The sequence below is a fragment of the Perca fluviatilis genome, chromosome 7, assembly GCF_010015445.1.
Source record: "Perca fluviatilis chromosome 7, GENO_Pfluv_1.0, whole genome shotgun sequence".
NCBI classification, from domain to species: Eukaryota; Metazoa; Chordata; class Actinopteri; order Perciformes; family Percidae; genus Perca; species Perca fluviatilis.
The window spans coordinates 19,245,358-19,261,507 of NC_053118.1; the positions used below are offsets into that span (position 1 = coordinate 19,245,358).

At 42.4% G+C, this 16,150-nt stretch overlaps 1 protein-coding gene across 10 annotated transcripts in view; it reads left to right on the forward strand.

The window, feature by feature from the left end:
* Positions 1 to 16,150, forward strand: part of LOC120562959 (titin-like) — a 24,412-nt gene continuing 8,262 nt past the window's right edge. For 2 of the 10 annotated variants that reach the window (XM_039806932.1, XM_039806933.1), the window contains exons 1-26: positions 1,647 to 1,831; positions 1,965 to 2,069; positions 2,194 to 2,312; positions 2,683 to 2,901; positions 4,727 to 4,814; positions 5,192 to 5,344; positions 5,670 to 5,767; positions 6,239 to 6,411; positions 6,503 to 6,613; positions 7,310 to 7,567; positions 7,867 to 7,998; positions 8,135 to 9,058; positions 9,792 to 10,022; positions 10,147 to 10,359; positions 10,475 to 10,684; positions 10,814 to 11,044; positions 11,137 to 11,358; positions 11,546 to 11,743; positions 11,907 to 12,140; positions 12,298 to 12,468; positions 12,623 to 12,829; positions 13,040 to 13,222; positions 13,882 to 14,087; positions 14,443 to 14,511; positions 14,634 to 14,678; positions 15,339 to 15,401. In XM_039806932.1, coding sequence (XP_039662866.1) covers positions 1,778 to 1,831; positions 1,965 to 2,069; positions 2,194 to 2,312; positions 2,683 to 2,901; positions 4,727 to 4,814; positions 5,192 to 5,344; positions 5,670 to 5,767; positions 6,239 to 6,411; positions 6,503 to 6,613; positions 7,310 to 7,567; positions 7,867 to 7,998; positions 8,135 to 9,058; positions 9,792 to 10,022; positions 10,147 to 10,359; positions 10,475 to 10,684; positions 10,814 to 11,044; positions 11,137 to 11,358; positions 11,546 to 11,743; positions 11,907 to 12,140; positions 12,298 to 12,468; positions 12,623 to 12,829; positions 13,040 to 13,222; positions 13,882 to 14,087; positions 14,443 to 14,511; positions 14,634 to 14,678; positions 15,339 to 15,401 — 4,917 coding nt within the window. In that variant the 5' untranslated portion in view covers positions 1,647 to 1,777. Of the gene's footprint in view, positions 233 to 1,507; positions 1,832 to 1,964; positions 2,070 to 2,193; positions 2,313 to 2,682; positions 2,902 to 4,726; positions 4,815 to 5,191; positions 5,345 to 5,669; positions 5,768 to 6,238; positions 6,412 to 6,502; positions 6,614 to 7,309; positions 7,568 to 7,866; positions 7,999 to 8,134; positions 9,059 to 9,791; positions 10,023 to 10,146; positions 10,360 to 10,474; positions 10,685 to 10,813; positions 11,045 to 11,136; positions 11,359 to 11,545; positions 11,744 to 11,906; positions 12,141 to 12,297; positions 12,469 to 12,622; positions 12,830 to 13,039; positions 13,223 to 13,881; positions 14,088 to 14,442; positions 14,512 to 14,633; positions 14,679 to 15,338; positions 15,402 to 16,150 lie in introns of those variants that run through there. The other 8 variants (XM_039806924.1, XM_039806925.1, XM_039806926.1 and 5 more) reach the window with 8 other exon arrangements.

Sequence of the window (16,150 nt, forward strand, 5' to 3'; positions counted from 1 at the left end):
AGAAGAGGTAAAGAAGATAGAGGAGGAGGTAAAGACAGAAGAAAAGCAAAAGAAGGAAGAGGAAAAAGGGAAGAAAAAAGAAAAGGGGAAGAACAAAGGGAAGAAGGAGGAGAAAGGGCAGAGTGAGGAGCAGGTGAAAGCACCGATTGCAGCTCCAGAGCCTGAGCTTAAAACTGAGCCAGACACTGAGCAGGCTCCTGATCAGCACTCGATAAGCAGCGCAGAGACACAGGTGAGTGTGACGCTGACAAACATTACACTATTACACAGATCATTCGCTTTCTTTCCGAGACTTAGATGAGAAGATTGATGCCGCTCTGGTATCTGTCTGTTAAATATAAGGCTACAGCCAGGCAGCTTAGCTTATCACAAAGACTGGAAATGGAGAAACAGCTAGGCTGACTTAGTCCAAAGGTAACTAAATCCACCTACCAGCATGTTTAAAGCTCAAAACGTACCCGTTTTTTCTCTTGTCTGTTTAATCGTTACAAAATCCAAAGTGTAAAAATTACAAGTTGGGATTTAACAGGGATTTATCTGCCAGACTGATTCTTTTCTTTTTGCCACTATAAAACAAGATTCCTGCTCCAGTCCAATGAATAGTCACGCATTTTGATTTATCCCCCTGTTGTTTTTACACTTCGGTTTTGGACTGATTAAAGAAAAGAGATAAAGCTTGTTGAAGCAATTTGTGAGCTTTCGAGGCACAGGTAGGCAGTATCTTTGGACAGATCCAGGGGCTAGCTGTTTCCACCTGCTTTCAATTTGTATGCTAAGCTAACTGGCTGCTGGCTGTAGCATCATATTTAACGGAACAATCCTCTCATCTAACTCTAGGCTAGAAAGAGAAGAAGGGCATTTTCCAAAATGTCAAACTTTTCCTTTATACTGTGTGAGAATTGAGACAAAAACAGCGCTTTCATGTATACACCCATGCAGCAGACTGGATTGTAGTACAGGAACACGTTTTTTTTCTTTCTAATGAATTCTTTATGATGTGGACAGCTTGCTCAGTGAAAGTAACAATGCTGGTTTGAGCTGAAAGCTTGGTCTGAAACTAAAATGATCTATGCTGGTCTGAAACTACAGCAAACATACAACAGCAGTATTTGCTGTTTACTAACATCTGTAGTTGTATTAATTATAGCATTGTCATCATTTAAAAAAAACAACAACTGGAGACCATCTTGTGGTGGGATCACACTAGCCTCGACTCTTGACCATTACCTACTTTCTACCCCACTACACTCAACTACACACTTGTAAAGTTTCGTGACTTTATCTTGGACAAGTACCCAAATCCTCCTCTGTGGTAGTTCCCACTCTAGTAGGTGTCTCCAGGGCCACATTTTGCCATGATGACACGCACACACTCACAAAGTGAAAACTATACCAGCGTATCTGTCTGCGTCTGGTAAAAAAAAACAAAAAAAAACATTGAGTCCTCCCACATTCTTTTCATCTGTATTTCACATACTTTGCAAATGTCTTGTGTTGACTGTACCAGCAGGCTCAAGAGGAACACAAGGAAGAAGCTGCGATAAAGAAGGAGCCCGAAGTTGTGGAAGAAGTGAAGGAGGATACAGAGAAAAAAGAGGAAGAACCAGCAGAACAGGAGAAAGAAGCCAAAGGAGAGGAGAAAGCAAAGGAGAAAGCAAAGGAGAAGGCAAAGGTGGAGAAGGCAAAGAAGGAGGAAGTGAAGAAGGAGAAGCCTGTAAAAGAAACAAAGACCGAGAAGAAGGCAGAAGAGGCTAAAGGCTCCAAACGTCAGAAAACCATGCAATGCAAAGTCACCTTACTGGACGACGCTCAGTTTGAGTGTGAGCTTGATGTAAGAAACCTCCCTAATTATAGTACGTTGTCTTGTGTTTGTGGGTTGGCTATCGCCCCTGTTAAGGATTCATATGGTTATGAAGACTGAAGAATATCCCTCTCCCTCTGTTTTGTCTGTCTGTCTCATGTAGAAACATGCTAAAGTCCAAGAACTTCTAACAAAGGTGTGCGACCATGTCAACCTGCTGGAGAGAGATTACTTTGGCCTCTGTACCTGGGAAACCCCAAACAGCAAGGTAGGCTGGTTTTTCTACTCTGGTAGTTTTAGTTACTCTGCAAAAGCATAACCGATATTTTACACGAGACTGAAATTGGCTGTGAGCAGTTGGTAATTTTTTTCTTTCTTACATTTTTCTGCAGACATGGTTGGAATCCACCAAAGAGATCAGGAAACAGGTTTCAGGTGCTGTGTATGAGTTTACATTCGGTGTAAAGTTCTATCCTCCTGATCCAGCACAGCTAACTGAAGACCTCACCAGGTGAATGTCTCTAGTGTTAAAGAAACAGTTTGACATTTTGGGAAATCTGCTTATTCGCTGAGATGTGACATGTCATTTAGTGCGCTTTAGAGGCGCAGGTAGGGAGTTTTTTTTTTTTTAAACTTTGGATAGAGCCAGCCTAGCCGTTTACTCCTGCTTCCAGTCTTTATGCTAAGCTAAGCGCCTGTTGGTTTTAGCTTAATCTATATAGAGTACATACATGAGAGCGGTCTCCACCTTCTCATCTAACTCCCAAGCGTGTATTTCCAAAATATTGTCACTACAGTAAAATCTTGTATTATCACTCATTAAAAACAGAATACAGTTTTCATGTCTTAATAAGTTCTTTTTTCCCCTTTTACATCTTTAGGTACTTCCTGTGTCTCCAGCTGAGGAAGGACATTATGTGTGGTGTTCTTCCCTGTTCCTTTGTCACACTGTCCCTGCTGGGCTCCTACACAGCCCAGTCAGAGCTCGGAGAGTATGACCCAGAGCTCCATGGACCAGATTATGTTAAGGAGCTGAGCCTGGCCCCAGGACAGAGCAAAGAGCTGGAGGACAAGGTGACGGAGCTGCACCGCACATACAGGTAATCAAAGGGGGAGATGGGCATTGTTCGGAGCAACATAGGGATGGCAATCTTTAGTTAACACGTACAGTGAGGAAAATAAGTATTTGAACACCCTGCTATTTTGCAAGTTCTCCCACTTAGAAATCGTGAAGGGGTCTGAAATTGTCATCGTAGGTGCATGTCCACTGTGAGAGACATAATCTAAAAAAAAATATCCAGAAATCACAATGTATGATTTTTTTTAACTATTTATTTGTATGATACAGCTGCAAATAAGTATTTGAACACCTGAGAAAATCAATGTTAATATTTGGTACAGTAGCCTTGGTTTGCAATTACAGAGGTCAAACGTTTCCTGTAGTTTTTCACCAGGTTTGCATACACTGCAGGAGGGATTTTGGCCCACTCCTCCACACAGATCTTCTCTAGATCAGTCAGGTTTCTGGGCTGTATCTGAGAAACACGGAGTTTGAGCTCCCTCCAAAGATTCTCTATTGGGTTTAGGTCTGGAGACTGGCTAGGCCACGCCAGAACCTTGATATGCTTCTTACAGAGCCACTCCTTTGTTATCCTGGATGTGTGCTTCGGGTCATTGTCATGTTGGAAGACCCAGCCTCGACCCATCTTCAGTGCTCTAACTGAGGGAAGGAGGTTGTTCCCCAAAATCTCACAATACATGGCCCCGGTCATCCTCTCCTTAATACAGTGCAGTCGCCCTGTCCCATGTGCAGAAAAACACCCCCAAAGCATGATGCTACCACCCCCATGCTTCACAGTAGGGATGGTGTTCTTGGGATGGTACTCATCATTCTTCTTCCTCCAAACACGGTTAGTGGAATTATGACCAAAAAGTTCTATTTTGGTCTCATCTGACCACATGACTTTCTCCCATGACTCCTCTGGATCATCCAAATGGTCAATGGCAAACTTAAGACGGGCCTTGACATGTGCTGGTTTAAGCAGGGGAACCGGCCATGCATGATTTCAAACCATGACGTCTTAGTGTATTACCAACAGTAACCTTGGAAACGGTGGTCCCAGCTCTTTTCAGCTTGTGTAGTCCTGGGCTGATTTCTCACCTTTCTTAGGATCATTGAGACCCCACAAGGTGAGATCTTGCATGGAGCCCCAGTCCGAGGGAGATTGACAGTCATGTTTAGCTTCTTCCATTTTCTAATGATTGCTCCAACAGTGGACCTTTTTTCACCAAGCTGCTTGGCAATTTCCTCGTAGCCCTTTCCAGCCTTGTGGAGGTGTACAATTTTGTCTCAAGTGTCTTTGGACAGCTCTTTGGTCTTGGCCATGTTAGTAGTTGGATTCTTACTGATTGTATGGGGTGGACAGGTGTCTTTATGCAGCTAACGACCTCAAACAGGTGCATCTAATTTAGGATAATAAATGGAGTGGAGGTGGACATTTTAATGGCAGACTAACAGGTCTTTGAGGGTCAGAATTCTAGCTGATAGACAGGTGTTCAAATACTTATTTGCAGCTGTATCATACAAATAAATAGTTAAAAAATCATACATTGTGATTTCTGGATTTTTTTTTGTTAGATTATGTCTCTCACAGTGGACATGCACCTACGATGACAATTTCAGACCCCTCCATGATTTCCAAGTGGGAGAACTTGCAAAATAGCAGGGTGTTCAAATACTTATTTTCCTCACTGTATGTTTTATTAAGTTTGACTAAGCACAATTCAACAGACACAAACTGTGAAAGACCTCTGCATCTTCAGCGTTTATATAACGTTTTAGATGGATGATTTGACCAATCCTTCAAATAATCCTGACCATAAAACACATCATTTAAAAGACCCTTATCATCTGTGTTTTGCCAGGTCTATGAGTCCAGCCCAGGCAGACATATTGTTTCTGGAAAATGCCAAGAAACTAGCCATGTATGGAGTTGACCTGCACCAGGCTAAGGTAGGTTTTTGTTTGAATGATGTTACCTGTTGAGATTAGTGTTGTATGAGTTAACTGATGGTGCAGCCTTTTCATGGGAATTCCAAAATGCCAAAGTCCATAGCTCAAGGATTTACCGATTTCCTTTGTGTCATTATTTTGCAACAGCATGCTTGTGTTGCATAAGTAGCATCCATATTTTAATTACAAAATTTATGTCAGCCCCCTTTCATAAAAAAATGAGAGATTAATACAATTTCAAACTCCATGACCTTAAATTCCATGTGTTCCGTAGCTTGAGAAAGTCTGCCTCCCAGTGGCTGTTTATTGCAGGTTTAGGGTGATGGCATGTAGTGATACAATATCATTACTGTTTCATCCTGTTTTTGTGCACGCAGGATCTTGATGGTGTCGACATTACGCTGGGGGTTTGCTCTAGTGGTCTGATGGTTTACAAGGACAAGCTGAGGATCAACCGTTTCCCTTGGCCGAAAGTGCTCAAGATCTCTTACAAACGCAGCAGCTTCTTTATCAAAATCAGGCCATCAGAGGTAAGTCTGAATTTACATTTTCAGAGGAGGGGGCAAGGTGGAGGGTGGGCGTGTGGCCTTGACCAACTGGCACTTTGCTCGTTTGAAAGCCATGATGGCTCTCTCTCGTGGGTGGGCCAACAAAATAATACAAACTGCAATTCAGATTTTGATTCTAGACTACTACTAAAAATATTTTATGAATACGTTTTTTTTTGTTTTTTTTCAATTTAAGAAATTACTTTGAATTGACTGGGATACATGTGTATGCTGCACGGCAGTATAATGTCATTAACATGAGGTCACTAATTCAACTTTGACTTTATATTTGTTTCTTCCCTGACAGCAAGAGCAGTATGAAAGCACAATTGGCTTTAAACTGCCCAACTACAAAGCCTCCAAGAAGCTGTGGAAAGTTTGCGTTGAACACCATACCTTCTTCAGGTAAGACCAGGTCAATCTTGCCTTGTTGTGAATGATACCTCCCTGCCCTGCAACAGAGGTCGTTCTGAGGTTCCTATCCTCTGGATAATTGGCTAACTGGAACCTGCAGCTTAAGCCTAAGCTACCTTTACCTAGCTACTGCACATGTGCAACTGCCAACAAAGATGGTACAGAAGTGCAATGTCTCACCCTGTAGCTAAAACAGAGACCTGAACAAGGGTGGAAAGAGGATTTGCAGCAATGTACAGTACAACAAAAATATGGCGTTTTTTGAAAATTAAACCATGTAAACCTATTCTGGTACAACTTCAAAATACAATTATGAACCTGAAATGAGCATAATATGGGCACTTTAAAGTTGAAATTGTTGCTAACCTTTTAGGGATCCTTTGATGTGAAATTATGTAATATATATTTGGAACTCCTTAATGGTAGTTGGATGAAAATTAAATGAATTTTTTTGTTCCTCAGAGTTCCAACAGTAGAGCCCCCCTCATCACGTCGCTTCCTCGTCTTGGGCTCTAAGTTCCGGTACAGCGGGCGTACTCAGGCCCAGACCCGCCAGGCCAGCTCCATGATTGACCGCCCAGCCCCTCGCTTCACACGCTCTGCGAGCAAGAGGCTGTCCCGTAATCTAGATGGAGGTATGTGCATGTGTGTGAACCCGTTTTTAGAATCATTGTATAACCGCACAGGATCAGTAAGCTACTCTCTTGACTCGTTTCACTCTTGCAGCTGGAGATGAAACTCTCCAGTTCCTGCAGCAACTCTCAGCATCAACCAGTTCTGAGGTTGATGATTGGTTCCTGACATCTGACAAACCGCAGCCTTCTCCTGAATTCCCAGGTACCAGGAACTGTGTGGAGCTGCAGCAGTGCTTTTTTGGCATATTTACAGCATTTGTTTTATTCTCGCTCGCGAACAGCCTCATCTCATCTGGCTCATTTGCTTTCATGCTTGTAATCCTTTTGAAAATATCAGATGGTTAACTTGTCAGAATGCTGACCTAGTTTTATATGTGGGTAAAGTCACCCACCTGTACTTTCCCTGGCATGATCCCAGGATATTTTTGGTCAGTCTGAAAGAAAAGGTTTCTTCACATGCTTTAGTACACACGGGCATTTCCAGTCTTGAGGCTGCTCTTCCTCATTTTTTGGCATTTTCAGAAGTCGCTGCTTGATGTGTGTTGCACAATGACTTTCATTTGCTTGTAGCTTGTACCTTTTTATGTTCAACATCTTAACTGACTGACTCAATACCACTTCAGTGGCTGTCATTAAAACAGGATAAAGCGGGAACTTTAAACATCTAAAAGTAATGGCCAGTGTTGACCTTTTTATATGTTGTTGTGAAGGATGAGAGGAATCTTTCATTCAGCTTTGTACTAACCTCAGCTTACTGGATTCACAATAGTCTGGTACAAATGCTTGGCATCTGACTTGGTCAAAAACATGCTTGAAGCACTGTGAAGCATTCACAGTGGCCGTCATCTCTCCAGCAGAACCATTACATAACTGCCATCACCTCGTCATCTCTCCACAGCCAGAGGGGAGTCTGAGCAGACTTTCATTCGGCCCTGGGAGGAAGGGCCGTCTGTTCACACAGTCACAGTAAAATGGCAGGACACTGAGACTGAGCAGACTGGCTCTCAAAGCACCACCCAGACAGTCAGTCAGCCGTGGCAGGAGCTGGCATCGGATGAGCAATGGCAGAGGAGAAAGTCGGACGAGTGGTCTGCCCTGCTCACTCGTCTTCCTCTTTTTCCCTTTGTCCCACCTTTTGATTCTGTGAAAGAGCCAGGTATTTACACTTTTAATGCCTGCTCTTGGTTATTTAGCTAGTTTCCCGCAAGGATATCTGAACCCAGAATATCTTAATCTTTCACGTTGGCTTGGATTTTAAAGAACATGTGTCTTGATTTTATTTTATTGTGGCCAGCATGCACTTTATGAATTACACCACTACATGTACACTTCATTATCCTTAAAGGCTTATATATAAACCAAGCATGTGGTGCTATTCTGCCCCATTTTCAAGCAAATGAGATTTGTGTGTGTGTGGTATGAAAGTGTTCAGTATTGTTTCTCCGATGTTGTCAGCTAAGCTCAGCTTGGCAAAAATTAGCTCTATGGACCGGCTGTTGCAACCAACACTGACACAGCAAGATGATTGGTTCCTTTACTTTGACCGAATCTTCAGCCTATCCTCACTTCAGCGTGTTGACAAACCATGTGAGTTTCTTTGTGTGACTTTGTTTGGAAATGTTACCATGGGAATTTGAATACTGATGGTACATGTACTACAGCCTGCAATGTGACTCTCATTTTAGTTCTTTTCATGGTTCATTGTTTTGCTTTTCCCCTTTAGTCCTCCCAGTCTCTCCCCAAGCTCAGTTCCAGGTCCAGGAGGAGGATGAGCAGGGCATGTGTGTGGCAGAGCAGGAAGTGACCAGTGAGGAGGACATTGACAGGCAGCAGGAAACTGTGATGTTGGTCCACAAGCTGAGAGTGGTGGATGTTTTGGAAAGGAGGCTGAGGGAAGTTAGGGATTTAGAGGAAAGGCTCCAGGAAATGGATGAGACAGCAGAGCTACTTCAGGAAGTAATAGAAGAGGAATTGGGTAAGGAAGAGGTAGATAGGTTGAGACAGGAAAAGGAGGTAGATAGGTTGAGACAGGAAAAGGATGATATGGAGCAGGAAGAAAGAATGCAATTTGAAGGTGTAACAGAAACAGTCTTGAGAACGTCTGTGAGGACAATAGACGTAAAAGAGGATGAAATGGATGAATTGGAAGAGCAGATAAAACGGGTGTTTTTAAAAGGCTTGGTACCTGAAGAGGAAGACTCCGAGGTGAAGCAACAGAGTGAAAAGGAGGCGACAGATGAGAGTCTGTCAGATGATGGCTTGAGAGAGAAGCTACGCCAGATAGAAAGGGAATGGAAAGATGAGGTGGAGGAGAAGTTGAAGTCTGGATCTTCAGATGTCTCCAGTACCACTTCTGTAGTAGCATACCAGAAGGTGGAGCGTAGGACTAAGAAGAGAGTGACTATTGTAGAAGAGAGAGGGCAGAAGCAGAATGGAATAGAAAAGGTGCAGGTACAGTATGATGAAATGTCAGAGGAGAGTCTAGATAAAGATGGGACATTGTGTAAGACAGAAATACGGGAAGAGATAACTGAGAGAGAAGTCACAGAGAGGCTTCAGGCTGAGGATCAATCTCAGGTGGCAGATAAGGACGTCTGGTTCATACTTTTTGACCGCCCTCCACGCAGAGCTGTTTTTAAACCACCAGGTACAGTATGGCGTTGTGCAAACAGACCTCTACTAATCTCTCTAATATCACTACCATTTCCGTCTCTGACACATCTGTATTGTTGTTTACATTAACAATGGAATAGTTAGAGGTAGAGAAACCCTCTTTAGATTCAATAGAAAGGAGAAAGTTAACAGGGTTGTTTTGATTGCTTCTCCCTTTCTCTTATAAATATGATTTAACATTTATGAAAGTACTGTCTAAGTCTCTATACTGGGTATAGTTCTGGGCTAATTCAGGTGAAGGAAGTGTAGAAAAAGTAATGACATAGTGGACAGCACAAATGTGGTCATTGTAGATGTCCTAATTTTGCAAAAGGGTTACAAATATGGATATCACAGGAAAACAACCACGGCCTAATACGTCATATATGATTATCATAAGTCGAATAGGCTTAAAGAGGACACGCACAACATTCATCTCAAACCTCCCTCATAGCCAATGAGTTCACGTGCCACTAAAACATCAGCATTAACATGTTAACAAACTAGTGTTTTGTTTTTCCAAAATTGTACTTTTCATTCGCTACAATTACGTGCTTTTGATGCTTGACTGGATTTGCGGTCTAAGTAATATCTTTACTTTGGAAATAGTTTTGTTGCGAATGAGAATAACCCGCCACACCCTGTCCTGCTTCTCTTACTGTGAGCTTTCTGGCACTGCATGTCTGATCCCATGTTAAAAGATTCTGTGTCTTTACTTTCATTGTTAGTTACCACCGTGGAACGTACTCAGGTGGATGAAGGCGTGTATTTCACCTCAGAGACTGAGATTACAACAGTTGAGGAGAAAACAGAGATTATAGTAGAAGCGAGACAAACAAGAGAAGAGGAAGTATGGCGTGTACCAGAGATCCCACCACCACAGACCATCACAGAGAGAGATGATGACTGGTTTGTGTTGCTGGATGCTGTTCCCAGGGAAACATCTTATGTACCACCAGGTACTGCTAAAACCCCTGTGCTGCTTTTCAAATCTTTGGCTCTTTTGTGCTTTATTTTGTGCTTGCTTGCTAATATACCGGAAGTGTGTATTTCTGACTTTCTCTCGACTTTTACTCACATTAGTTACCTTGAAGGAAAGAGACCAAATGGGTGCAGAAAGGTTTATCTCGGTCTCGGAGGAGGAGATTATACAAGTAGTGTCTGAAGAGAGAAAGATAATAGAAGAGGCGCCAAGACATCTACAAGAAATCCCACAACAGCCAGTGACCAACAGAGATGATGACTGGTTTGTGTTGCTGGATGTTGTTCCCAGAAAAAGGCCATATGTACCCCCAGGTATTGCTAAAACGTTGGCTCTGTTGTGCTTTATTTTGTGCGTGCTTGCTAATATACAGAAGGTGTGTAATACTGCCTGTGTTAAAAGACTTTCTCCCAACTTTACTCATATCAGTTACCTTGATGGGAAGAGCCCAGATGGGTCCAGACAGTTTTGTCTCTGTGGCTCTAACTGCAGCCGAGGAGGAGATTAGAGAAGTAGTAGCTATAGAAGAGTCACCAAGACATCTACAAGAAATCCCACAACAGCCATTGACCGACAGAGCTGATGACTGGTTTGTTTTGCTGGATGTTGTTCCCAGAGAAACATCCTATGTACCACCAGGTATTGCCCCAGTACTGCTTCACAGCTTTATAAACGCAAGCAATAATTCTGAGCTCTGCAGACACACTTATCCGTAAATCCCCTGTGCTGTCCATGGTGTCTGAGGATTTTTAATCTCTTTTGTCTTAGTTGCTGTTGCAGAGCGTGTTAAAGTGTCCCCAGAAGAACATGTCTTTCTGGTTGAAATAACAACCATTGAGCAGAGAGAAAAAAGAGTGGAGATTTTGGCAGAAGACAGAGAAATAAAAGTGCTGAGTGAAAAGCAAGTAATAGCACTGCCACAGGCTGTTAGAGAGATAGAAGATGATTGGTTTGTGCTGCTGGATGTTCCCACCAGAGAACCATCATATGTGCCACCAGGTATTGTCGACTTTCCCTCCAGGCTCACCATAAAGACTTACTAGCGTATTATAAGTGTCTTACAATACTCTTTTCATTCTGTCTGTTGTTAGTTACCATGGTCGAGTATGTTCAGGTTTATCCTGAAGAAAGCGTTCCTACTGTGGCCGAAACAATAACCGTAGAGTCGAGGAAGGAGGCTGTAGTTGAAGAGATTGTGGTGCAAAAAGAGGACAGAGGACAGCAGAAAGTATCCCAGCCAGTCAGAGAAAGAGATGATGACTGGTTTCTTCTGCTGGATGTTGTTCCCAGAGAAACGTCCTATGTACCTCCAGGTACCCACAGCCTTCAAATGTCTATTTTTTTTTTCACACATAATTATCACACCAAAGAAGACCATCTCACAAATGTATGCAGTGTCACACAAACTACAGCATTCAAAGATGATTTCCGTTGTTTAAAAATTCGAGGTCATTCTTTTCTTTTGGCTGAAGCTTGAGTATAAATTCTGTTTGCTTTCAGTTTCTCTGGCGGTACCGAGCCAGATTCATCCAGGTGTTCAACCTCAACGAATTGAAGTGATAAGCATAGAGCAAAAGCTGCAGCATGTTGATCCTAAACCAATTAGACTGCAGCCTTCCGAGCCACTGTCAGAGAGAGATGATGACTGGTTTGTGCTGTTTGATACTATTTGTGAAGAGGCAGTCCTACTTCCATCAGGTATATATTAATGTAATATATCTTAGCACCGCATCACAATTTACTCTGAAACATTACATTTAAAGACATTAACTCTTTGCCAATGTCTGCAGCTTTTAACTTGCTTTGTTTGGTGGATATACAATTGTCACTCAGCTTCTTTGACTCTGTCTGTTTGTGCCAGTTACTCCTGTTGAGATTATTCCGGATATGAGCAAGATGTTTAAGGTTGAGGTGACTACCACAGAGACTAGAACATGGAAGAAGATGATAATTGGTGTGGACAGCCGGCAAGATGTGACACATCTGTCTGAAATAAGAACCGGCAAAATTGCACTGCCGTCAGAGAGAGAAGGAGGAGATGATTGGTTTGCTCTGTTTGACGACATCCGCGAAAAGCCTGTTTTCATACCGCCAGGTACCTTTAATTGCCAAAGCGTCTGCATACACTGTGCTAAAACATTCGGTTGAGTGGACTGCACACAGCTGATGCTTTCCACCTTAAATATCTCTAGCAAAAATACTAAATAAATGACTTAGCATCAGGTTTATTTACCCTTCTTTCTCTGTGTTAGTTGCTGTGGTTGAACGTATTGTGGATGTGGTGGCAGTCACTGAACCGAAACCCAAATTCATCATGGAAGACGTGAGGCCCCCGGTGAAGTTGGTGGAGATGAAACCGTCACATCCGAGACAGGTGGATGACGACTGGTTTGTGCAGCTAAATGTTGCAGCAAAAGTACCAGGTATTCTGCTGTTTCATGTGGCTGCTACTGTGAGACAGAATAACACGGTGTCTGTGTGTGCCTTGCAGTTTTATTATATATCTCACCTTGTTCAGTGTATGTTCAAGTGGAATGGTCTTCTGACTGAGAAGGCTTTGTGTGTATTCTACATTAGCGGCTGTGGAGGAACGTATCCGTACGCATCCTGAAGTAAGACCAGCTGAAGGGTTTGCAGCCATAGAGCAGAGAGCACGGCAGAGAATTACTATAGTGGAGGATATGTGGCAGCAGGAGAAGGCGGTACAGCAGAAACCGCGTCCAGCAGTGAGAGAGGTGGAAGATAATTGGTTTATTCTTCTGGATGTGGCCACTAAGAAATCAGGTATAATAAAAATGATTTAGTCCCGCGATACATACAAATATTTCTATTTGATTTTTGTTTTAATGTGAACAGTTATCCTAATATGTGCACCTCCTGTGTCTGAAGACCAAGCAGTCATTTCATTTGTTTTTACTCAGTCCATTTCGCTGCCAATGCAAGTGTCCTAATATTTTCTACTTCATTTCCACAACAATACTCGGTTTGTATTAGTCGCTGTCCCTGAGGGCATCCGCTTCCCAGCAGAGGTGAAAGTTCCTGCTGTGGCCAAAACAAGGATTTCCGAGAAGAGACCACAGTTTGAGAAACGGATCCTGGAGGAAAGACGTCCACTCGCACAAACCCATGTCAACGATGATTGGTTTGTTCTGCTAGATGTTGGCCTCAAAGAGTCAGGTATTGCTTACCTGTTTGGGTTTGTTGTTTTGCAGACGAATCGCTCACACGTGGTCGCGCTGGTGCTCCATGAAACGCTTAGCAACATTCGCAGCCTGTTTACAAGATACACTGACTTCTCTTCACAAGAGAATGTGTCCACAGATGGCAACGCACATTCACTATCATTCAAGGACCTCTAACCGTGCTATGGTTCGCAGATTGAAGAAATAACGCTTTCTAAATCTCAACATTTCACCAGTTCAACCACACTGAGCTTTACGACTCCTTGCAGCCTAATGTCATCTGCTTTTGCATCTATCATCGGATCGCAACGAGAACTGATCCATGCTTTTGCTCTCATCCCACTGTGTGGATATTCGCTTCTGGCCCACCTCAGCTTCTGACGTGTGCTTGTCCTTTTTTAAAAGAGACTAAACGAAGAAAATGAGGTACAGTATACCTGCAGTGTGTGCACTTATCTGATCACATCGAGGCTTGAGACTGTAAGTATGATGTGGCAGCTTGCATAGATGCGCTATTGTGTGTCACTGTATTTATGTTTATAGCTGTTCCACTTTGCATGTCAGATGTGCATACAATCATATCCCTCCATAACACATTGTTCTAAAACACATTTCCTTTTATTTACGTTTCCATTTTGTCTGTATTTGGTCCAGTGGTGATTACACATAGGGGCACCCGTCCTGTCAGCGCTCCAGTCTTCTCCCAGGCTGCTCTGGCTGAGGCAGGGATCCCCATGGCCCTCCTCGATCAGCCCCAGACCTCCACTCCAATCAGGACCAGCCGGCTGGAGGAAAGAAAGCTGGAGGTCACTGTAGAAGCTGTGGAGCCTTCAAAAATCGAGACTGTGGCTGAGGTTAAGGTATTTAGAATTTCTCCCTGATCACTGTTTTACATGTTTGTGTTGTAATTCCATGCTAAATGTTTATTTACAGGAAGTATGTGGCATCATATATGTGTTTAAACCATATATGCCGTACAGGATAGCTGTTGCCAGTGAAAAATCAACAAACTATTTATAATGTGTCCCCATAGTGATTACCTGGGTATTGTGATTGTAGATAATAGACAGATAGTAGATAATGATAACTATAAAATATAAAGAACTCTTTTTGATGTAATCGCTTCATAGTTTTTGATAATAAAAGATGCTCACGTAGTGAGCAGAGATTGTTCTCTGTGTCGGAGTGTGAACTGTGTCTCTCTTGCTGCTGTAGCCAGCAGCGTGGAGGGACCAGAGAGAAGTAGACTCTTTCCTGATAACCACCATCAATGGGGACATTCAGGTTAGTGTCGGACACGGGCCTCTTGCATGTGGCCCCTCAGAAGACTTGTTTCCACTATGGCTGCGATGTGAGTGTTAAAGCAGAGGATGCTAACCCGTGTCCCTCTCTCCTCCCCGGGGTAGCACGAGTCTGAGGTGACGAGCACAGAGGTGGTGCGAATGCGAAAGGTCAGATTCTTAGCCCCGTATACGTTTCCGTAGCCATCTCTCCACCTCCATTCTGACCATCTCGAGCTTCTCATCCAAAAGACTAATTTCACCCTCTTCTCATGCTGTGCTTCCATACGGCTAGGTCTTAAATGAAATCCACATTAGGTTCGAGGCACACCCAGTATATTTTAAGAGTTAGAAAAATGTAAGAATAGATGGAATATGTGAACAGCGACTAAGAATAATGTAACGTCCATATGAAGAGACTATGCTTGCCTCAGGATATATGTTTTTACACACATTAGCTGTAAAAGTTTACAAGGCATTCATTTCCTCTCATTGCTTGCTGGAATGCACACATGCATGATTATAAATTTGTGCACAAAAAAGTGGCATAATAACTAATATTTTATCACATTTTTGTCACTCTACCATTCTTAATTTTCTTTCTCATTATGACAATAGAAATTGTAAGTCAGTCCTCTATAGCCTTTCAGGTTCTTTGTTTTGTTAGCCCCACACTATTTTGCATGCAGACCCCTCACAGCTCTGTTTGTCTGTTGTATTAACACTGTAGTGAATTTTGTAGGTTGCATGTCCATCGTGTGGCAGTTTGATGCCAGCACACAGGGGAACTGAAACAAACCCACACTTTTTTGTTCTTTTCATTTTTCACAGAAAAGAGCTAAGAAAATTGAGGGTGACTCAATTTATATGAGACATAGCCTTTTAATGTTGGAGGTTTGTATCCCTTCTGGAGATGTCGGTCTCTATCTGTATTTTCTTGCTCTTTGGCACAACATTTGCTGTTTAATATCACGCTTGCATGTGGCATGATTCACACTTTTCGCATCAGTGTAAAATGTTTGTGTGTGTGTGTGTTGCAACAGAACTCTAATCGGGTTGTTTCAGGAGAAGGCTGTTGAATTTACAACAAATAAGTATTCGGTTATGGTCAGGATTCTTACACTTGCATTGGTATACATTAACCTGTTAAGGATAGCATCCTTAAACTGTTACCGTTCACAAGCAGCTCCATTTTTACACAATATATTTTTCTCAAGAAGTTTCTCAAGATCATCAGTATTCTCCTGGTCCTGCTTTTGCTCTTTTACTTCCATCTTATTTTCTAACTTGCCAGTAATGCATCACACTTTCTCAGCAGTTATGCAAATGAAATCTTCTGAAAATCTAAATGATTATACATCTTTTGCTGTCATATGTAAAAGCAATGGCATTTGGAGAAACACTTGTCATTAAGTTGCTCTTTAGCACCACAATAAGTCATGATAAACAGTTAAACACTTCTGTTCATAGACTAGATCATCGTCTGCAGTATGTTTGGTAAAATGGAAGTCAATATCTTGCAGATTTCAATAAAGATCAACTTGATGCAAAATGTTGCCAAATGAGTGCTGCTACCGTTGCTTTTGTTCATTTGTGTTATAAATGAACAGGTTCCCATTTATACTGACAACTTGTTCCATGTC